Below are 23192 nucleotides of genomic sequence, written 5' to 3'. Positions count from 1 at the left end.
TGTAACCAAGTCTGCCAGGGATCCAACTGTGAACTGATGTGAGTAAACTTCTTTTATTGACTTTGAATAAGATTGTGGCGTCTTTATTCTTTTAAGAGGGATTCAAGGGAATTTACCAGGAACGTACAATTCAGTCTGAGACAGATTGAATTGTATAATAGTGAGAGGCTCACACGAGCCTGCAACCAGCTCTCTGCTGTGCATGTAAAAAGGGGGATGTAACTCTGCTACATAAAGAAACTTGCTAGCGCAAGTTAGGAAGGATATGAATAAACAATATATCCTCTCCTGCCACCCTGAACATGCCCACAAGAAGAAGCCCCCTCTGCCTCTAAGTGTGAAAGCCTTTGCACATTGGTTCTAAAAAGGCAAGTGGCTAGTCCTCAGCGCCACAGGTGCTGCTACCGACTTAGATCTGGGGGGGCTTTCTTCTGTCACCAGGGGCAAAATGCCGAAACTACGCATAGTTTCAACTAGGGTTACAAAAGAGGGAGGAAAGGGTTTTTTTCTGGACTATGCAGAATTAGGTAATTTAACAGGAAGGATTCGAAACCTGTGGAATCAGAGATTCTTAGAAGAGTGGAGCAAATATATGAAATTGTGATGAACAGTAATTGTGATGAACAGATTACGCTAGCAGGACTGCAAGAAGTTTCGTAAAGTGGATTATTTGAAATATTGCAAGAAAGACAGCAATGAGAATTATTAGTTAAGAACAATTAAATGTAACAGGAAATTAAGAAATGTAGAATAAGCCATAAAGAAAGGAAAATCATCAGAGGTGTTGATGGAAGTCAAAAATATTATATAAGATGGGAAGATATGTTGTATGATTGTTGGAACTGATATGTTAAAAAATTAATAAAAATGTAAAAAGAAAAGAAAAGGGTTTTCTTCTTCAAAATTCTGGGATCCCAGATTTGTGCAACAGGTGTTGTTTCAGCTGCAGTCTGGACCACACCGGTGACAGAGCAGAAAGGAGGAAGGGGGTGGAAACAAAATCCCCTGGTGGTCCTGTTCAGGTCCTGGGCCCTCGGCTGCCCCCTAACCCCCGCTCCCCAAGATGTGCCCCCTTACCTGGGATTTTGAGGTTCAGGTCGCACGTGCTGCCGATGGTGGCGATGGATGGGGCCTGACGCCGGCGGGTGATGCTCTCTTTCATGCGCCCCTCGCCCGACATTTTCACGGTGAAAGGGCTTCCTGGAAAGGCAGCGACAGCATAGCTGTTACCCTGAGATGCCGGTGGTATCCCAATTACAGTGGTACCTCGCAAGACGAATGCCTCGCAAGACGGAAAACTCGCAAGACGAAAGGGTTTTTTGTTTTTTGAGCTGCTTCGCAAGACGATTTTCCCTATGGGCTTGCTTCGCAAGACGGAAACGTCTTGCAAGTTTGTTTCCTTTTTCTTAACACCGTTAATACAGTTGCGACTTGACTTCGAGGAGCAACTCATAGAAGGCGGTGTGGTAGCCTTTTTTGAGGTTTTTTAAGACTTTGGTGATTTTTGAAGCTTTTCCAAAACTTTCCCGACACCGTGCTTCTCAAGACGAAAAAAATCGCAAGACGACAAAACTCGCGGAACGAATTAATTTCGTCTTGCGAGGCACCACTGTACGCCCAAAAGGCGGCTGGGTTTTGACTCTGGGGTGAAATTTCACAAAAATTCTATACCACTTGTTTATTTGTTTTTCTGGGGACCGGGGGAACCTCAAAGCGGTTTACACAAAATGTAAGGCAAGAAAATCTTACATCAACACTTTAAAACAGGGGTCAGAAAACCTTTTCAGCAATGGGCCGGTCCACTGTCTCTCAGACCTTGTGGGGGGCCGGACTATATTTTGGGGGGAGAAATGAATTAATTCCTATGCCCCACAAATAACCCAGAGATGCGTTTTAAATAAAAAGACACATTCTACACATGCCCACCCATGGTTTACAGCATACGAAAAGGAGAAATCCTGCAAAAGAGGTTAAAATCCTCGCCAACTTTCTCTAAGCGTCTCAACTAGAATGTTTCCCGCAGGCGCCGAAAGGAAAACCAATTGGCAGGGAGTTCCAAAGGGCCAGCGCTCCCATGCTGGACAATCGAGTTCTTACAAGCACGGAACAGGTATGAGGTGGCTAGGAGCCATCGACAGCAATCTCCTCCTCCGGCAATTTGCCTAACCCTCTTTCCAAGTGACCTGCGGCTGCCTCCCCTCCATTGCGAGAGGCTGGGGGGGGGGCAGGTCACGTTTTGCAAGTGTCGCTGGTGGGGCGGAGAAGCAGAGAAGGCCGGGAAGCTGAGGACTAGAACCTTGAAGTCTGCAACGCACAGAGAACACGCCAGTGAGAGAGAGGCACAGACCTGGCACGTGCTTGTCGGCAAACTTGATGTTGATGATGTAGTTCCCGGGCTCCGTGGGGCAGTAGGTGACTTTGCAGGTGCCGTCCTCCATGTCCTCACAGTTGATGTCCACTTTGCTGGGGCCCTCGATGGACAGGCCGAGGCCGCCATAACCTGGAGGGAAGGGGGCAGACAGCGTCAGGCCCATCTCTTTCACTTTGGGAGAGCCAAATCATTTAAACCAGTGTTTCTCAACCTGTGGGTCCCCAGATGTTGGACTACAACTCCCATCATGCCTAGCCAGCATAACCAGTGGTCAGGGATGATGGGAGTTGTAGTCCAACAACATCTGGGGGCCCACAGGTTGAGAACGGTTGGTTTAAACTATGGGAATGTTCAGGGAAGCAGGAGAGGATATATTGTTTATTAATATCCTTCCTAACTTGCGCTAGCAAGTTTCTTTATGTAGCAGAGTTACATTCCCCTTTTAAATGCACAGCAGATAACTGGTTGCAGGCTTGTGTAAGCCTCTCAATAATAGGTTCACTGCAGACGTCTGATCTCCCTGGAGACCTAGAGATGTGACGTTAGACTGCTCTGCCTCCTTTATTTAGCAAATGTTTTGTGCCATTGATTTGTTTTCGATGTTGTAAAAAGGAAAAGGGACCCCTGACCATTAGGTCCAGTCGTGACCAACTCTGGGGTTGCGGCACTCATCTCGCTTTATTGGCCGAGGGAGCCAGCATGCAGCTTCCGGGTCCTGTGGCCAGCAGGACTAAGCCGCTTCTGGCGAACCAGAGCAGCGCACGGAAACGCCGTTTACCTTCCCGCCGGAGCGGTACCTACTTATCTACTTGCACTTTGACGTGCTTTCGAACTGCTAGGTTGGCAGGAGCTGGGACCAAGCGACGAGAGCTCACCCCGTCGTCGTGGGGATTCAAACCTCCAACCTTCTGATCGGCAAGTCCTAGGCTCTGTGGTTTAACCCACAGTGCCACCCGCGTCCCTTTTGGATGTTGTATGTGATGCCAATAAAGGTTTTACGAAAGACAGAAAAGCTAAAACCGTGTGTGATCGAGTCGAGATTCTGGGAGCTAGATGACTTTTGGGGTTCCTTCCAAGTCTACGTTGCCACGATTCCTATCCCGAGACAAACAGGCACATCTCCATGCCCCCCTTCTCCCCTCACCTGCGGTGCGTGTGTCCACAATGAATTCGGACACCTCGAAGGTCCGTCCTTCCACCAGCCCTTTTCCTGAGACTTTAACCTTGCTGGCATCTCCGATCTCTGACTGCCCCACCATGATCTTGAAGGGGCTGTTGGTGACGTGCTTGCCGCTCTTCTTCACGCTGACCACGTGCTCCCCGACCTCCTTGGGGGTGAAGGAGATGCCTGGGGGGGGGGGGAGAGGGAAGAGTCAGTGCAAGGGGGAACAGGAGCAGCAGCAGCAGAGCCCCCCAGACCCTGGGGCTCCCCTATCCAAACAAAACGAGCCCCATAGGAAGTGGGTGCAGCAAGATGAAAGAAGGATTGATAACAACAGGAGGAACTATTGGAAACTCAAGGCAGTAGAAACATAAGATGATTGGACCCCACTGAACTTGAAGCATGGGAAGCCCCAACAAAAATTTATAATTTGGCAAAATATTTGGACTTTATGTAACTGTATAATTTGGAATATTTAATGTGATCTGATTGGATTGTTAAAATGGAAAACTTAATAAAAATTATAATATATATATTTTTAAGGAATTGGGTGCAGCAATATGAGATGACTGGACCCTTACTGAACTCGAAGCATGGGAAACCCCAACAAAAATTTATAATTTGGCAAAATATTGGGACTTTATGATACGTATTGGTATAATTTGGAATAATTAGATATGATTGGATTGTTAAATGGAAAACTTAATAAAAATTATTTTAAAAAAAGAAAGTTAAGGCATCAAGAGAGCACACCTTTGCGAGTTTTCACAGGTCTCCTCCGTCTGTCGGTGAGCAAAATTTGCAAAAAAAAGGAGAAAACTGTCAGCAAACTCACCGATGTGCCGGTTCGGGAGGCGCTTGAGCAAGCAGGGTTCTTCGTTGCCGGACGGTGCACGAATGCTGGCAGTGAGCAGGCTCAAGTCGCTCTCGGTGATCTTCAGAGAGACGTCGGTGGAGGTTCCCACGTTCAGCTGGGAGGTGCGCATGGAGTCGTCGCCTGGGAAGGAGAAGTCTGTGAGTGAGACTGAGCGCAAGGCGGGGACGCCAGAAGAAATACAGGGGTGCATAGAGCGCTTCTGCGCATGCATGCGCGGCAAAACCCAAAAAAATGTGCCGCGTGCATAACCCGAAGGATACGCAACCAGAGGTGTATGTATCCAGAGGTACTATTGTATTCTGATTCTTCTCCCTTGGTATAACAGGGCCCTCATTTTGTTACCTCGCCTTGCCCAACCATTTACATCATAATATACAGCTTTAGTCTCTACTAGGGAAGCTTTTAATGTTTAATAGATGGTTGTATTTTTATATTCTGTTGGAAGCCGCCCAGAGTGGCTGGGGAAACCCAGCCAGATGGGCGGGGTATAAATAATATATTATTATTATTATTATTATTATTATTATTATTATTATTATTATTATTACCTTCTGTCCACAGGTTACCTATTTTGGCTTTATTTCATGTCTGCATTTGTTCAATAATAATAATAATAATTTTTATTTGTACCCCACCCTCCCTAGCCAAGACTGGGCTCAGGGCGGCTAACAATCAATAATAAAAACAAGTTGATTAAAATACAACTTAAAAAACAAGATTAAAATAGAACATTAAAACATTAAAATGCAGCCTCATCACAGGAGGAGAAAGGAAAAAAGAAAGAAAGAGGGGGAGGGGATCAAGTTGATCCCAAGCCAAAGGCCAGGCGGAACAACTCTGTCTTACAGGCCCTGCGGAAAGAAATCAGATCCTGCAGGGCCCTGGTCTCATGAGACAGAGCGGTCCACCAGGCCGGGGCCAGTGCTGAAAAGGCCCTGGCTTTGGTTGAGGCTAATCTGACTTCCTTAGGGCCCGGGACCTCTAGGGTGTTGCTATTTATGGACCTTAAGGTCCTCCGTGGGGCAGACCGGGAGAGGCGGTCTCGTAGGTACGAGGGTCCTATTTATACCCCACGCCGCTGTGGGTTGCGTTCTTTTCATGTTGCGAACGGACCTCCGGAACGGATCCCATTCGCAACCAGAGGTACCGCTGTACAGTGGTACCTCAGGTTACATACACTTCAGGTTACATACACTTCAGGTTACAGACTCCACTAACCCAGAAATAGTGCTTCAGGTTAAGAACTTTGCTTCAGGATGAGAACAGAAATCGTGCTCCGGCGGCGCAGCAGCAGCAGGAGGCCCCATTAGCTAAAGTGGTGCTTCAGGTTAAGAACAGTTTCAGGTTAAGAACAGACCTTTGGAACAAATTAAGTACTTAACCAGAGGTACCGCTGTATTAAATTCCCCCTCACGCAAGTCCCCCACAAGATAATCCGGGGCAGTCTGTAGGAATTTGGGTCACTGGTGTTCTGCGGGGTGGGTGCGAAGTGAGAGCGGGCCCAGCGGCGAAAGGGGAAGAAGAGCTGTCGCGCCATCCCACATTAACTGGAGAGCAAGGCTCACCGGTGATTTTGGCGGTGAAGGGACTGCCGGGGATGTGCTTGTCGTCGAAGCGCACGATGATGTTGTAATCCCCGGGGGCCGTCGGCAAGTAGGAGACGGTGCAGGTGCCATCTTTGTTGTCCTTGCAGGTGATTTCGGCCTTGGAGGGACCCTCCACAGCAAGCGACAGGCCTCCTGGGGTGAGGAGAAGGCAGTCGGGTCACAGGACTGGCACTCCCTGGTCCTCCCTTCCACCCAGATACCACAGAAATGCTCTATTTTTCCCTCTCTTCCCTTTCAGCTTCTGCCCTGTCAGTCGTCTGCACACATGCAAGGTCCCCTAGATCGGACGCTGCCCTGCCTGACATCCCTCTCACCTCCACACCTGTCCTCAGGTACCAGCCGGTCCACCTTCTCTCCTCCATCACCTGGGGGATCTTGGGGCAACGTTGCCCTGGCTATGGACACCAGAGAGTGGCCTGTGTGTGTGGTTTGGGAGCTGCACGGTTAGGGGAAAAACAACGCTGTCTAGGGTTGTAAAGACTGCAGAGACTATAATCGGGTGCCCTCTTCCCACCTTGGATCAAATCTATGCTTCCAGGTGCTATAAGAAAGCTGCGGAGATAGCGCAGGATAGTGCGCACCCCGGAAATGATCTCTTTCAGCTTCTGCCTTCTGGAAGAAGGTCCAGGGTTATAAAGACTAGGACTAGCCGCCTGAGAAACAGTTTCTATCCAAATGCAATTTTGGTTTTAAACGCAGTGTAAGGTGGCGCTGTGGGTTAAACCACAGAGCCTAGGGCTTGCCGATCAGAAGGTCGGCGGTTCCTGTTGCTGAGTCCCTGCTCCTGCCCACCTAGCAGTTCGAAACTACGAAGTGCAAGTAGATAAATAGGTACCACTCCGGCGGGAAGGTAAACGGCGTTTCCGTGCACTGCTCTGGTTAGCAGAGGTGGCTTAGTCCTGCTGGCCACATGACCCGGAAGCTGTATGCCGGCTCCCTCGGCCAATAAAGCGAGATGAGCGCCGCAACCCCAGAGTCAGCCACGACTGGACCTAATGGTCAGGGGTCCCTTTACCTTTACCTTTATCTATGACTTCCTTTGATCTGGACCCTAGATTTCTTATGATGCAGCCTAGAATAGCATTCACTTTCTTTGCTGCTGCATCACACCGTGGACTCAGGTCAAGCTTGTGGTCACCTAGGACCCTGAAATCCTTAGATGCTGAAATATCTGCTTTGAGGACCCAGCTGATTCCTGCAACTGCAGCTTCCTTTTAGATACAGGATGTGCTGCACGGTGGAGGCGCCAGTCTTACCTTCTCCGGCATCCTTGGTGACGATGGTGAAGGTCGCCGGCTTGTTAACCATGCCGTGGCTCAGCCCAGGTCCGTAAGCGCTGACATGGCGGGCGTTGATGGCATCCACGTAGAACTGGAGAGGGCTCCCTAGGCGCAGAGATAAGAGACGTCAGCGTGAGGGACACAGCACCAGGCCAGGCTGCTTGAAAAAGATTTCTAATGCCCTCCATTTCTGGTGCTCAGAAATGAGTGCCAATTTACGTGTAGACATGCACAAGAGAGAGGGATCAGGGAATTCAGGGGCGGCTTGGAGAACAGGTTGGGTGAGTGTGCTCTGAGCAGGCTGGAGTGAAAACCCCAATACACCCCAGTGAGTGACTTGTGGGGGGGGGGGCTTGCAGTGGAAATTTTAGCACATGCATGGATAGTACATGTGAAGATGTAAAAACTGTCAGTGGGCGTGAGACTTTCATATGTCCTGAATCTTCCCAAATTCGATTCTAGTGCTCTGCTCACTGAATCTGGCATCCAGCTCAATAATAATAATAATAATATTTTATACCCTGCCCATCTGGCTTCCAACAGAATACAGTGGTACCTCGGGTTGCAGACACTTCAGGTTATGCGTTTTCAGGTTACGGACGCACCGAAACCTGGAAGAACCGGAACAGGTTACTTCCGGGTTTTGGCGCTCACACATATGCAGAAGCACTAAATCGCGCTTTGCGCATGCACAGAAGCGCCAAGTCGCATCACGCGCGTGTGCAGATGCGGCGCTGCAGGTTGCGAACGCGCCTCCCGCACGGATCGCGTTCGCAACCCGAGGTTCCAATGTATTAAAAACATGAAAAAACATCAAACATTAAAAACTTCACTAAACAGGGATGCCTTCAGATGTCTTCTAAAAGTCAGATAGTTGTTTATTTCCTTGACATCTGATGGGAGGGCGTTCCACAGGGCAGGCGCCACCAACGAGAAGTCCCTCTGCCTGGTTCCCTGCAACCTCGCTTCTCGCAGCGAGGGAACCTCCAGAAGGCCCTCGGAGCTGGACCTCAGTGTCTGGGCTGGACGATGGGGGTGGAGACACTCCTTCAGGTATACAGGACCGAGGCTGTTTAGGGCTTTCAAGGTCAGCACCAACACTTTGAATTGTGCTTGGAAATGTACTGGGAGCCAATGATGGTCTTTCAAGACCGGTGTTATATGGTCTCGGCGGCCGCTCCCTGCTCTGATAACACAGGCGTGCTTTTCCTCTGACAACGTGACTCAGTTTCTATAAATGTGTCAGCTAAGAATCAAGGATTCCTCTATGTGAGCCTGTGCGATTCACGGGTCTGTGAGCTCCACCATTGTGCCCCTGTTGCTCTGACCACACAAACTGCCTTAAAGATCACAATTGTGTAATTTGGGACAAAATCCACGGCAGAGGGCAACAGAAACCCCGCAGGAAAGGAGGAGTGGGAAGGAGACCAGGGCCACTTGGGATGCAGTGGCTTTCAAAAATGCCTTGAACCACTGAACCAGAGTGTTGCAGAGTTGGAAAGGGGCCCTCAGAGGTCATCCAGCCCAACCCGCCGCAATGCAGGAACCGAAGCTGAAGAATCCCCGGCAGGACTTCTCACCTGGGATGTGGTTTCCATCGTACTTGATGTCCATCTCGTGAAGACCCTTCTCCACGGGAGCGTACTTCACCGTCACGGTGCCGTCCTTGTTGTCGGTGATGTGCGGCCGTGCCGTCTTGCCAGAAGGCATCCGCACCTCGCCTGGAGACAGGGGAGGGAAAGGGGAGGGGAAGGGAACGCTGTTAAGACCTGAAGGTATGATGAGGAAAGAGCCGTGGATCGGGGCCAGACTCAGAAACCTCGCCTGGCTCAGTAGATGGGAGCCTGTTGTCTTCCTAAGAGTTGCGCCCACCCCATAATCCGCCCCCTTCTGAGGGAGTCCATTCTGCCGTCAAACACCTCTCGCCGTCAGGAAGTCCTTCCTCCTAATAATTTCAATTTTGTTGTTTTAATGTTGAGTCGGGATCCCTTGAACTCTGGGACCGTCTGCGAGCCAAGCGTCCTTAGCTGCTGCGCAGAGCTTGGTCCCTCCCCTCTCAACATTCATCAAGTCTCCAGTCCTCTTTGAGGCTGCGCCACTAAGTTTGGCTCGCGTGGCAATCTAAAGTTGAGCAATGGGGACGGGGACGGATTTCAGATTGATGAGGCCCTAAGCTCCTGAAGTTAATGGGGCCCTTTCTATGTCCAGCTGTCCTTTGTCAACAACAAATTGTCACTGTTTTTTGTGTCGAATAGATGCTATATGGTGATTTATGGACCTAATGGGTATCTCAAGCCATTTGCACAGGTTGCCCTGCACCCTGTCCATGCAGAATGTAGGCACCCTATATATAGAAAAGAGCAAACCAGGGATATTTTAGGGAACAGGCTAGCAGGCAGGGCCCATGACTTGCATCATAGGAGCCTACACAACACAAAACACTGTTGCTGTATGTAGCTTTTATTTTTTGTTTTTGTGGCTGTGTGGAACCCAGTTCAGCTACTGATTGATTGTGTGACAGTGGAAATGGATAAAAGCCCCCCTTCCAAACAATGACTATCAGTGCAGGCAAGAAAAATAATTAATTTTAATTTTCATCATCTACAATACCGTTTTATTTATTTTATAGTACGGTACATTGATTAGTGCTTTCATCTTATGGATCAATGGTCTCGTTAGATAGCAATATTCGTGTTAAATTGCTGTTTTTTAAAAAAAGTCTGGAACGGATTTATCCGTTTTGCATTGCTTTCTATGGGAAAGCGCAACTTGGTTTTCGAACGCTTTGTTTTTGGAACGGATTTCCGGAACGGATTAAGTTTGAGAATCAAGGTACCACTATAAATGGTAAAGGTGCAGGCAGCTTTTAAGCAACATTGCGCAGGGACTGCCAAGTTCAGCCTTGGTTCCCCAGCCAGGAGGCACACGCCTGGTTTTGGAATGGACTTCTGGAACGGATTAAGTTTGAGAACCAAGGCACCACTGTAAGTGAATAAATGCCCTCCCCATCCCAAAGCACCCCAAGCCCTCTGCCAGTCCTGGGGCTCTCCAGATGTTTTTTTGGGGAGCCGCCCCTACCTGTGATGTCCCCCTTCTGGACGGTGAAGGGGATGACCAGGTTGAAGGGGCGCAGCATGGAGTCCATGGTCTCTGGTGGGGCGACGGGCTCGTCCGTAGCCTGGTGGGGGAGGGGGGAAGGGGGCGGAAAGGAGAGAAGGAGAGAGAGAGGGAGAGAAAGAGAGAGAAAGGACTAAGTACAGGCAGAGGGAGGGAAGGAGAGCGCCCGACGGCGAAGCGAGGGTGAAGGAGAGCGGGGGGCACCCGCCACAGCAGCGCTGGAGGGGCAGGCAGACCGAAAAGAGGCACAGAGCTGCAAGGAAAGGGGGGTAGCGAGAGAGTAGGCACCCCACGGATGGAGGGCAGTCCTGGCCATCGCCCTGGGCATAGGAAACAGGCAAGCACCACCCTCTCCTGCTTGGACCCGTCGGCTGCCAGTTGGGGAAAACAAACGGCTAAAAATAGGTACCGTATTTTTCACTCCGTAAGATGCACTTTTTCCCTCCTAAAAAGTAAGGGGAAATGTGTGTGCGTCTTATGGAGTGAATGCAGGCGGGAGGCTCTGATCAGTGCTCCTTTAAAGAGCCGCGTGGAGCGTGTGTGCGGCTCTTGGGGGCTTTTCCCTGAGGAGGGAGAGAAGGGCAGCCCCTCTTCCCAAGAGAGGCAGAGAGATGGGGAGAGAGGCAGCAGGAAAAGACAGAGCGTCCGAGAGAGGCGAGAGCAAGCTCCTGGTACCCAGTGCGGGGGGTAGCCGCCGGCGTGGGGCGCCGGGAAGGGCTGGCGGAGCTGGACGCTGTCGCAGGGCTCCTCGACGTGGGGGATGGAGTCGCAGGCCTGGTGGGAAGCAACGGGACAGGTCAGGGCCAGCGCCAGCGCGGTGCAAACTCGATCGCGGGGTCCGAGCCACCTCTGCCCGCCGGAACCCTTTCTGCACCCCACCGACCTCACGCTGGAGCCACAGGCCAGCAGCAAGAGTCGGCGGTTTATGTTTTTATTTTTCTGTTTTGCATAGAGTTCCAGCAAAACTTTTCAACGCACAATAGGAAACAGGAAACCAAAGAGAAATGAGAAGGAGAGGAAGACGACGACAGGAAAGCAAACACTGTACGTCGAAAAGTTTTAATGAAACCTTTCTGCACAGGGTAGTCTATTCAACCGCTTTTATAATTTTGGTGGCCGTTTTCTGAGCCTTTTCACGGCCAAGACACACCAGATGAGCTGTCTACTAGGACCACAAGGTCTTCCTCCTCCCGGTCCACCACTGGCAGTTCAGGCCTAATGAACGTTTATGTGAAATTAATATATTCCCAACCCCGCCCCATGCATGACTTTGCCATTTTTTCACTCCTCCCCTCTGTTTGGAGAGGTCCTTTCGGAGTTCTTCACAAATTTCTTTCTGTTTTGAAGACCCCAGACAATTCAGCATCAACCTGGCCAACTCACTGGCCATACCTAACTCCGGATCTAAACAAGTTAAAAAGCGCAGGTCTCAACCGACACTGATCCTTGGCAGACTCCACTTCTCTCCATTTGGAGAACTGTCCAGTTATTCAGACTCTCTGCTTCCTGCAACTTGACCAAATCCTGATCCACAAGATCTCTTATTCCTCAACTTTCGAGATCAGTCGGGAGTCTTTGGTGAGTTACTTTTGCCAAAAGCTTTTTCAAAGTCCCAGTACGCTATGTCAACCAGATCTCCTCTATATGCTTGTTGACATTCACAAACAACTCTTTGTGAGCCAGGCTTTTCCTTTGCAGAAGCCATGCTGGCTCTGCTTCCGCAGGGCTTGTTCTTCTACGTCAGGGGTCCCCAAACTAAGGCCTGTGGGCCAGATAAGGCACGAGGGACTCGTTTATCCGGCCCGCGGCGACCCCCGCCGCCTGCTCTTATCAGTGCTGTGCTGCACAGCTGCCCACTTCCGGGCCGGAGGAGCACCGGAAATACCGTATTTCTCGCTCTATAAGACGCACTTTCCCCCTCCTAAAAAGTAAGGGGAAATGTGTGCGCCTCTTATGGAGCGAATGCAGGCTCCATGGCTACAGCAAAAGCAACGCGAAGCCTCCGGAGCGCAGCGGGAGCGCTCCTGCTGCACTCCGGAGGCTTCGGGCAGCTATCCCTGAAGCCAGGAGAGCAAGAGGGATCGGTGTGCACCGACCCCTCTTGCTCTCCTGGCTTCGCTTCACTGGAGAGGCGCTGCACAGCTTTCCCTCTCTGCGCAGAACCCCTTCAGCGAAGCAGGAGGAGAAATGGAAGGGCTCCGTTTCTCCTGCCGCTTCGCTGGAGAGGCGCTGCGTAGAGAGGGAGAGAATATTTTTTTTCTTGTTCTCCTCTAAAACTAGGTGTGTCTTATGGTCGGGTGCGTCTTATAGAGCGAAAAATACGGTCGCTTGTGCACATGTGCAAGCATTATTTTCGGTGCACATCCGGGTCGGAGGAGTCACGTGCATATACACACAAGCTATTTCCAGTGCTCCTCCGACCTGGAAGTGCGCCGGAAATAGCGCGTGTGCATGCATATGGGCACACGCTCCCCCACCCTCTGGCCCACCACGCGATCGGCGCTGGAGACACCGGCCCGAGGGGCGGTCAGTTTGCTGACCCCTGTTCTATGTGCTTGGCTATTTTATCTTTAACAATACTTTCGACCAGTTTTCCAGGGACAGACGTTAAGCTAACTGCCTAACCTGTCATTTCCAAGATCTGCCCTCCCAACCCTCTTTTTTTTACTGCCTAACCTACCTCGCAAGGTGGTCGGGGGAATTAAATGGGATGGGGCGAGAAACCATATATGCCACCTTGAGCTCCTTGGGGAGAAAGGGCCGATACAAATGCAGTAAAATAAATAAATAAACTACATAGTGAAGGAATGGGTTTCTGTGCAGTCAGTTTGAAACAGGACCCAACCCCCCCCCTTTTCTTCTTAGCATTTCTAAAATGCATAAACTTGAGCGGTTGAGCAAATGCATAACAAGGACACAGCTGTATAAACAAAGCTCTCTCCTTTATCAGTCACGGCAAGGGATGACCTTGGCTGTTCCAGTGGAGTAGGGATGACATGTCTAGGTCTTATCTTACGTCCTGACCACACGCACAGACCTAGTCCGGGAACAGCGCAAGAGTATGTTCTTTGAGCTGGTGACCTCTTGTTCCAAGATAAGAATATAGGAACAGGAATGCCCTTTTATGGTCAGAAGTACAGGAAGGAATACCCTTTTATGGTTAAGAGTACCGGAGCAGGAACATCTGTGATGTCAACCTGCGTGTACAAGCTGACGTGGTTAGATTCCTGGGGAAGGGGGGAGAGGGTGCCTGGAGGATATATATAGTGCATGAAATTTCTCATTTCTTTGGACTTGCTGTGGACTGACCACGCAAGTGCCTTTCTGCTGCTCCGGAGAGCAGAAATAAAAAACTCTTTCTCTGAACCAACCCTTGGTGTCATTTGACTTCCTTCCTCCCTCCCGGGAGCAACGCAGACCCAATTGGTGAACTCCAATAAGGCTACAATAGCAGGGTCCAAGAGGGCTCTCTTCCTCTCCCCACCCGTCATAAGCTCTGCCCCATGATTTTATGGTTGCACCAGTCCAGGTTGACCCAGGTAGCCCTTTTGCCCCGGTTTCACCCCACAACTCACCACCACATGGAAGGGGCTGTTGGGGATCTGCTCTCCCCCGAAGCGGATGGTGATGACGTATTTGCCGGGCTCGGGGGCCGTGTAGTAGATGTCGAACGTGCCGTCGTGGTTCTCCACCACGTCGACGTCCAGCTCGGCTCCGTCGGGCGTGGACACCTTGCAGGTGACCTTGCCTTTCCCGGCTGCCTTGGCGTCCACGGTGATCACCGTCTCCTCCCCGATCTGGATGGTTGGGCCCAGGCAGGTGCCTGCAGGTGAAGGATGGAGAACACCTTGGTTAGGGTAGGGGGTAGGAGAACTCAGACAAACCGAAAGGGTTTTGCTAGAGGTTCCCCCAAATGGCCTCGGTCCAGTATACCTGAAGGAGCGTCTCCACCCCCATCGTTCTACCCGAACACTGAGGTCCAGCTCCGAGGTCCTTCTGGCGGTTCCCTCATTGCGAGAAGTGAGGTTACAGGGAACCAGACAGAGGGCCTTCTCAGTGGTGGCGCCCTCCCTGTGGAACGCCCTCCCACCAGATGTCAAAGAGAACAACAACTACCAGACTTCTAGAAGACATGTGAAGGCAGCCTTGTTTAGGGAAGCTTTTAATGTTTGATGTATTATAGTTTTTTAATATTTTTTTGGAAGCCGCCCAGAGTGGCTGGGGAAGCCCAGCCAGATGGGCGGGGTATAAATAAATTATTATTATTATTATTATTATTATTAGCGACTCAATGTCAGGATGATCCGGCTGGATGTAGAGGAGCAGCCACCAGGTGAAGTGGTGACTTGCAAGAAGGGATCAGTGATCTGGGGGAGCCCCTGGCAGCCGGGAGACAAGAGACAGTGGCAGGAGAAGGTGCAGGATTGGAGAGGGAAGTGCGGGTGCAGATGGAGGAAGAGATAAGTCAGGTTGGTTCAGAGTCAAGGGCTCTCCTGCTCAGCTGGTATTGAGAGACTGGTATCACTCCCTCGAGGAATTGACTGAGCAGCCAAGCAGTTACTAAATGTGGCATCCAAGGCTCTTGCTAAATGACCACCAGCCTTTGAAAAGCTGATCTCACCGGATCGAGTCCCTCAGTTTTGTGGAATGAATGAAACCAAGTTGGTAGAGCACCGGACTCAATCTCAGGGACGTGGGTTCAAAACCCACGTTGGGTGAATGATTCTGCATGGTCCCTTCCATGATGACGCTGTGTGCTGTCCAGATGTAATAATAATAATAATAATAATAATAATAATAATAATAATAATAATAATAATTTATTTATATCCTGCCCATCTGGCTGGGTTTCCCCAGCCACTCTGGGCGGCTTCCAACAAAATATTAAAATACAACAACCTATTAAACATTAAAAGCTTCCCTAAACAGGGCCGCCTTCAGATGTCTTCTAAATGTCAAGTAGTTATTTTTCTCTTTGACATATGGTGGGAGGGCATTCCACAGGGTGGGTGTCACCACCGAGAAGGCCCTCTGCTTGGTTCCCTGTAACCTCGCTTCTCGCAGGGAGGGAACCGCCAGAAGGTCCTCAGAGCTGGACCTCAGTGTCCGGACGATGGGGGTGGAGACGCTCCTTCAAGTATACTGGACCGAGGCTGTTTAGGGCTTTAAAGGTCAGCACCAGCACTTTGAATTGTGCTCGGAAACGTACCGGGAGCCAATGTAGGTCTTTCAAGACCGATGTTATGTTATTGGGATTTTGCAACAAATGTGCAATTAACGGTTACCGTTTTGAATTTTATCATGACATTATCTTCCTTGGAGGGTTGTGCACAATGCTTTTTGTAGGGGAGGGAGCACTGGGGGTGATGAATCTTTGGAACCAAGGGAGGCGGCGACCCAAAAACATTTGGGAATCACGGGGTTGCAGCATGGCCATAAAGACAGCATCTGCTAAATCGATTACCGTATTTTTCACTCTATACGACGCAACAGACCACAAGACGCACCTAGTTTTTGGAGAAGGAAAACAAGGGGAAAAAATTCTGAATCTCAGAAGCCAGAACAGCAAGAGGGATCGCTGCGCAGTGAAAGCAGCGATCCCTCTCCCTGTTCTGGCTTCTGGGATAGATGCGCAGCCTGCATTCGCTCCATAAGACGCACACACATTTCCCCTTACTTTTTAGAAGGGAAAAAGTGAGTCTTATAGAGCAAAAAATACGGTAATTTGTAAATTATGTAAATGGGAATACAAAAAGGGGAGGCGGGTGGAAGTCAAGGAAACTAGTAAATGAAGCAAAAGGCATAAAAATGGATCTATTTTTTTAATTTTTTCTTTTCTTTTAATTTTGTGTTTTTACTTTTTCGATTATTGTATTTTTCTTTTCTGTATTTTTCTTTTTCTTTTTCTTTGTAAACTCTTGTCTATTTTTTGTAAAATCTCAATAAATATCTTACAAAAAATACGGTAATTTGATCTAACGTGCTCGGAATCGTGTTTGGACTAGCTAACCGCCAGATGGCGATGCAAAACCATCAAGGAAAGCCATCCACTTGAAGTTCTCAACTTTCCGATCTTAAGTTCAGCTCTCTCTTTCTGCCATTTCCACATCAGTTTGCAATTGCACTGCATTTCAAAAGCGCCGGCGTTTAAGCACGAATCTCTCCTTCGTGTCCCCAGGTCTGCAGAAAATTTTGCATGCCATTGTAGGGTGACTTCCAGTTCTGCAATTCTGCAATTCTGTCGTAAGGCTGCCTCCTCTGTTTTAGGCTGGTGGGCAGGAATGGCGCTGCTTGATTGGGGTACCAGGATATTACCATGTGCCCCCCCCCCAAGATCCAGGGCAGGGGGCTCCACGGGTACTTACCAAGTCCGTGACCTCCTATGGACACTGCAGAAAGGAAGAAGAAGAGACAGCTGTGAGAATCAGCAGTAAGGCGCATATAACTGCCGCCGTGGCAGCAAATCAGGGCTGATTGCGGTACTATTATTTTATTCTAAAAAATAATGAACTGTTCGCTGCAAAAAAGTAATTTTTTTGTGGCATACAGATTCCCTGAAAAACTTTGTTCTGACTTCCGTGCAAAAGTTTATAGAGCACAGAACTCGGGCCTGGGCGAGACCTGGGTTTGAATTCACACTCGGACATGAAGCTCCTTGGGCGATCTCTCAGCCTAACCTTCCTCACAAGGTTGTTGTTGTTGTAGGGGCAATGAAGGGGGGGGGAGACCATATACGCCACCTTGAGCTCCTTGGAGGGAGAGGGGTGTATCGTATTTTTCGCTCTCTAGGACACACTTTTTCCCCTCCAAAAATTAAGGGGAAATGTGTGTGTGTCCTATGGAGCGAATGCAGGCTCCTTGGCTTCAGCGATAGCAACGCGAAGCCTCCGAAGCACAGAGGGAGCGCTCCCTCCGCGCTCTGGAGGCTCCGCGTTGCTTTCGCTGAAGCCTGGAGAGCGAGAGGGGTCAGTGTGCACCGACCCCTCTCGCTCTCCAGGCTTCAGGGATAGCCGCCTGAAGCCGTCGGAGCGCAGCGTGAGTTCCCGCTGCATTCTGGAGGCTTCAGGTTCCTTTCGCTGAAGCCAGGAGAGTCTTGCTCTCCCGGCTTCAGCAAAAGGAACCCAAAGCCTCCGGAGCGCAGCGGGAACTCGCGCTGCGCTCCGAAGGCTTTAGGGATCTTTGAGGCTGGCGGCGGGGGAAAGCAGCGCTTCCCCCCCCGCCAGCCCCAAAGAGCAGGTCGAAAAGAACCCAAAGCCTCCGGAGCGCAGCGGGAACCCGGAGGCTTCGGGTGAACGCACCTTGAACGCACAGAACACACCTTGTTTTAGAGGGGGAGAACAAGAGAGAGAAAAATCTCCCCCTCTCTGCGCAGCGCCCCTTCAGCGACAGGAAGGGGCTCCGTTTCTCCTCCCGCTTTGCTGAAGGGGCGCTGAGCAGAGAGGGGGAGAAATTTTTTTTCTTGTTCTCCCCCTCTAAAACAAGGTGCGTCCTATGATCGGGTGCGTCCTATGGAGCGAAAAAGATGGTAGATGCAGCAAGGAAATTAAAAGGAATAAATGAAAGAAGCCGGGGTGAAGGCCCAATATGGAGAAGTGGTCTTTCTCGCGCCTGATCGTCCGCTCGGCCACCCCACTCCTCGAAGGCAGCACAAGATGGAGGCAAAGAGGAGGTGGAAACAGGGGAGAGAGAGGGCAGAGAGGGCATGAGGACCAGAAACTTGAGTTCTGGTGCCCCACTCCGGGAGATGAGACCGGCTGGACGGGGGTTGGCAAGGCGGGCATTGGGAGACTCCTACCTGTGACCAGGCACTTGCTGGCATCGCCGGCGGGCAGAGCGTGGATGCGGAAGGGCGAGTAGGGGATCTCGTCGCCGCCGTATTTGATGGTGATGGTGTAGCGGCCCGTCATGTCCGGGACATAGGAGACAGTGTAGGTGCCGTCGCCATTGTCCCGGATGTTGGCTTTCTTGGGCTTGCCCTCGGGGTCCTGGGGAACCGAAAACAAGTCTATGATTCTATGAATGGGGCGTGTGTGAGCGGGACCTGAGGATCAGAGGCTTCTCTAAGCCATGGTCCAAACATACTGGTGGATGAGGCCCCAGAACCCTTTATCGACAACCATTCCCTATGTCAGGGCGTGTATGGTGCAACGAGAAGAGAGTGCCTCTGAGCTCATACGAAATGCAGCTCTTAGAAATTGGCACTGAGTACACAGCCCAATTCACTTGTGAGGTCAGAATGAGGGCAGGTACTTCAGAACAGGAAGTAGTCTCGTGGGCACCCCCCAGGCAGCGGCCTTTGCCAACCGGGTACCCTCCAAATGCTTTGGACTACAACTCCCATCAGCCTGTGCCAGCACAGCCATTTTGGACTACAACTCCCATCAGCCATTAGCCAGAACCAGCACAGCCTTTTTGGACTCTCGTCAGCCCCCGCCAGCACAGCCATTTTGGACTACAACTCCCATCAGCCCCTGCCAGCACACCCATTTTGGACTACCACTCCCATTAGCCAGAACCAGCACAGCCATTTTGGACTACAACTCCCATTAGGCAGAACCAGCACACCCATTTTGGACTACAACTCCCATTAGGCAGAACCAGCACAGCCTTTTTGGACTACAACTCCCATCAGCCTCTGCCAGCACAGCCATTTGGACTACAACTCCCATCAGCCCCTGCCAGTGCACCCATTTGTACTACAACTCCCATTAGCCCCCGCCAGCACACCCATTTTGGACTACAACTCCCATCAGCCCCCGCCAGCACATCCTGGAGCACCGCCGCTGCTCCTTTGTCCCTGCCCCCGCCCAGGCAAAGCAGGGAGCCCCCCCCCAACCCACCACGCCCTCGCCCGCCACTCACCAAGATCTGCACGGTGAGCAGCCCCTCGCCGGCGTCTCGGGCGTCGATGGTGAACTCCACCGGCAAGCTGGCGGGGATGCCGGAGGCGTTGAGCCCGGGGCCGCTGGCGCGCACCTTGCTGGCGTCGTGCGCCGGAAGCACCTTGATCTTGAACGGGCTGGAAGAAGAGAGCGCCGAGGAGTGAGGGCCAGTCGGACCATCCGCATGTCCCCAAGACCCCACCTCTTGGCCTCACCGACGTTGCAGGGTTCCCAAAGGGGAAGCTGCCTTCTCCCCCCCCCCCCCAACACCTCCCCTTGGGTCTCCCTGCTCACCTGCGGGGCACCTCTTGCCCAGCGTACTTAACAGTGACCGTGTAGGGCCCGTCCGTGGCCGGCGTGTAGTTCACCGTGTGGGTGCCGTCCCCATTGTCGCGCACCTCAGCGGGCTCAGCGACCCCTGGGAGGGGAGGAAAGAGAGTCAGAAAGGCTCTCAGAGGACCCAGAGGACCCGAAACTAAGCCCGTTCGCCTTTCCGACAAAGTGTTTGCAGTGATAAGGACATACAGTGGTGCCTCGCAAGACGAAAAGAATCCGTTCCGCGATTCTCTTCGTCTAGCGGTTTTTTCGTCTTGCAAAGCAAGCCCATTGACAGCTTAGCGGATTAGCGCTACAGCGGTCTAGCAGCTTTTCGCGATCAGCTGTTAAGCGGCTTATCAGCGGAACAGCTGATAAGTGGCTTAGCGGCTTAGGAAGAGGGGGGGAGCGAAAAAAACCCGCGGGGACTCGCAAGATTTTTCGTCTTGCGAAGCAAGCCCATAGGGAAATTCGTTTTGCGAAGCGCCTCCAAAACGGAAAACCCTTTCGTCTAGTGGGTTTTCCGTCTTGCGAGGCGTTCGTCTTGCGGGGCACCACTGTACTGTATTTTTCACTCCATATATAAAGGTAAAGGGACCCCTGACCATTAGGTCCAGGTGTGACCAACTCTGGGGTTGCGGCGCCCATCTTGCTTTATTGGCCAAGGGAGTCGGCGTACAGCTTCCGGGTCATGTGGCCAGCAGGACTAAGCCGTATCTGGTGAACCAGAGCAGCGCACGGAAACGCCATTTACCTTCCCACCAGAGCGGTACCTATTTATCTACTTTATAGTACATTGACTATTGCTTTCATTTTAGGGATCAATGGTCTCGCCAGAGAGTAAAATTCATGTTAAATTGCTGCTTTAGGGGTTGTTTTCAAAAGTCTGGAACGGATTAAGGCATTTTGCATTGCTTTCTATGCGAAAGCGTGCCTTGGTTTTGGAACGCTTTGGTTTTCGAACGGACTTCCGGAATGGATTAAGTTTGAGAACCAAGGTACCACTGTATAGGGCAGGGGTTAGCAAACTTTTTCAGCAGGGGGCCGGTCCACTGTCCCTCAGACTTTGGGGGAGCCGGACGATATTTTTGGGGGGGAAATGAACGAATTCCTATGCCCCACAAATAACCCAGAGATGCATTTTAAATCAAAGGACCATTCGCGGGATGGATTTAGAAGACGATTGGGCTGGGCGTTACTTTGCCTACGCATTGTATAGAGATCGGCTCCCCTAAAGAAAGCTCACCATTTTTGCCGTGCAACCCCCAAAATCGTGGCTTTCTTCCCCCTCCCTGAAAAAAGCTCAACAACTCTGCCCTGCACCCCTAAAAAGGGGGTAGATCACTGCCAATTATCGTAGTCTCTTGGGAGTTGGCCACCCCTGGTATAGGGGATTCCCAGGGGAGCACCCACAAAGTGATGCTTAGGACCCCTGTACCCCCCACCCCCCAGGAGGGTCAAAAAGGGGTGGGGGTTAGCAAGCGAAACCACCAAGGTGGTGCTCCTTTTCCACCCCAGATCTCCATACCTGTGGGTCCCAGGACCTTCACCTCCAGGGGGGCCAGCCCAGCCTTGCTGCAGTCGACGGTGAAGGTCTGGGGGACACGGGCTCTCACCCCAGCCCCCAGCCCGGGGCCCGAACACTTGACCTTGCTGGGGTCGACCACGTCCTTGACCGGGACACGGAAGGGGCTCCCTGCGGGGAAAGCAAACAGGAAGGAAGTGTGATTTTGTTTTTTGTTTTTACAGTGGTACCTCGGGTTACAGACGCTTCAGGTTACATACGCTTCAGGTTACAGACTCCGCTCACCCAGAAATAGTACCTTGGGTTAAGAACTTTGCTTCAGGATGAGAACAGAAATTGTGTGGTGGCAGTGGGAAGCCCCATTAGCTAAAGTGGTGCTTCAGGTTAAGAACAGTTTCAGGTTAAGAAGAGGCCTCCAGAACGAATTAAGTACTTAACCTGAGGTACCACTGTAGTTTTCTGTTTATACTTTACAAATTTATACATATCATTAGTTTTGCCATGCTGATAGTCTCGCCAGTTCAGCGTACTCTCTTAATTTATTGTGCCAGTCTGATTTGGACGGAATATCCTCTCCCTTCCAACCTTTTGCAATTAAAATTCTGGCGGCAACTGTGGCATACAAAGTTCAAGACTCTCCTGAACTTTTTGGGAATTGCGGTACCCATAATTCCTAGTCTATGGGACTAGAGGACCTCTGGGGGACCCAACTCCACAATTCTACGATTCCAGAACACATCCTGAAGGTCCAAGGGCAGCAGCCCTGCCCTCCGCCTACCAGGGATGGGGCGTCCCCCGAAGGTGATGTTGACGTCGTAATCTCCCGGCGTGAAGGGGATGTATTCCACACTGCAGCTGCCATCTTTGTTGTCCTTGCAGGACATCTTGGCCTCCGACGGCCCCTCGATGGCCAAGCCCAGGCCCCCGGTCCCCGCGCCCCTGGGGAGAAAGAAAACAGCGCCGTCAAAGGGGAGATGCCAGCAAGCCTTAACAGAGACGTAAGGAGGTCTCCAGGTGTGAGGATTTCCCAGGATTCTCTGCGGCCGGCGGTGCAACCGTTTACGTGGAACGTTCCGGAACACTTCGGAGGGCAAGAGAACGACTAAGGCCCCAAATAATAATAATAATAGTAATAGAATTAAATTATTACTTATACCCCGCCTATCTGGCTGGGTTTCCCCAGCCACTCTGGGCGGTTTCCAACGAGAGATTAAAAATACATTAAATCTATCGATACATTCAATATATTGATTATCTGAAAGAGCAACTCCTGAGACCTCTCTGAATCTTGCAACTCCCCCCCCCCCGCCATCCTTAAAACAGAATTTAAACTACCTATCAGTACATTCTCCGCAGTTTTCATTTTTCCAAATGATCCAGAGCCTTCGTTACTTTACACGGGTTTCTTAAGAGCCCAGCTGAAATTTCAGTTTGCTAACTAGGTCAATGGTGAATTTCCCCCATTCTTTTTTAAAGTCCTTGTCTCAACCTCTTCCTTGACCATGTGATAGGAATTTTGAGGTCTTAGATATATGGTACTGTTCATAAGCGTACCAACCAAGCACGTACATAGATCAGCACAGGAAGATTGACCTGGAACCATTTTGATTCCTAAACTGAGTAAATGTTTTCTCTGCAAGGTCAAAGGAAAATGGAAAAGCCTCCCCATTGTCTTTTCCTTCACAAATCCTGTCTTAAGGGCACATTTAAGATAATGAATAAGGTGTGAGCCTGTGACCTGGATCAGGAACTAAGTATTTATCATTACAAAAGACTGGCCAGGCTCCCCAGGGAATCCAATCAAGTAAGCATTAAAAGGTAACCTGCCAGACAGGAGATAAACAACGCACTCAAATTTCTGTTGTAGACCACCTTTCTGTGATGTAGGTATGATGTATCTGAGGGGTGGTCTTGGGTTACACCCATTCTGTGATGTAGGTATGGTGTTTCTGGGGGTGGTCTTGGACTCCAGGGCTGGCAATTTAAAATGTCTATATAAGGGGGGGCACATCTGGGTTCGGGGTCCTCCTCCCTCCTGCGTGTGGTGAGCAAGGAC

General features: G+C 50.7%; 1 protein-coding gene across 8 annotated transcripts in view; it reads right to left on the bottom strand.

Moving 5' to 3' along the window:
* Positions 1–23192, bottom strand: part of FLNC (filamin C) — a 115383-nt gene that overhangs the window by 15446 nt on the left and 76745 nt on the right. For 4 of the 8 annotated variants that reach the window (XM_077935393.1, XM_077935390.1, XM_028747767.2 and 1 more), the window contains 16 exons: positions 21915–22075; positions 21140–21307; positions 19591–19714; positions 19277–19433; positions 18210–18399; positions 16780–16803; positions 13990–14237; positions 11090–11188; positions 10376–10475; positions 8878–9018; positions 7274–7402; positions 5976–6149; positions 4369–4530; positions 3516–3719; positions 2348–2500; positions 1078–1200 (listed from right to left, as the gene is read on the bottom strand). In XM_077935393.1, the coding sequence (XP_077791519.1) occupies positions 1078–1200; positions 2348–2500; positions 3516–3719; positions 4369–4530; positions 5976–6149; positions 7274–7402; positions 8878–9018; positions 10376–10475; positions 11090–11188; positions 13990–14237; positions 16780–16803; positions 18210–18399; positions 19277–19433; positions 19591–19714; positions 21140–21307; positions 21915–22075 (2357 nt within the window). The remainder of the gene's footprint in view (positions 1–1077; positions 1201–2347; positions 2501–3515; positions 3720–4368; positions 4531–5975; positions 6150–7273; positions 7403–8877; positions 9019–10375; positions 10476–11089; positions 11189–13989; positions 14238–16779; positions 16804–18209; positions 18400–19276; positions 19434–19590; positions 19715–21139; positions 21308–21914; positions 22076–23192) is intronic. The other 4 variants (XM_077935391.1, XM_077935395.1, XM_077935392.1 and 1 more) reach the window with 1 other exon arrangement.

Source organism: Podarcis muralis, chromosome 10 (assembly GCF_964188315.1).
Source record: "Podarcis muralis chromosome 10, rPodMur119.hap1.1, whole genome shotgun sequence".
Taxonomy (NCBI): Eukaryota; Metazoa; Chordata; class Lepidosauria; order Squamata; family Lacertidae; genus Podarcis; species Podarcis muralis.
The sequence above is the reverse complement of the archived record's forward strand: the minus strand, read 5'-3'. Positions and strand labels throughout refer to the sequence as shown.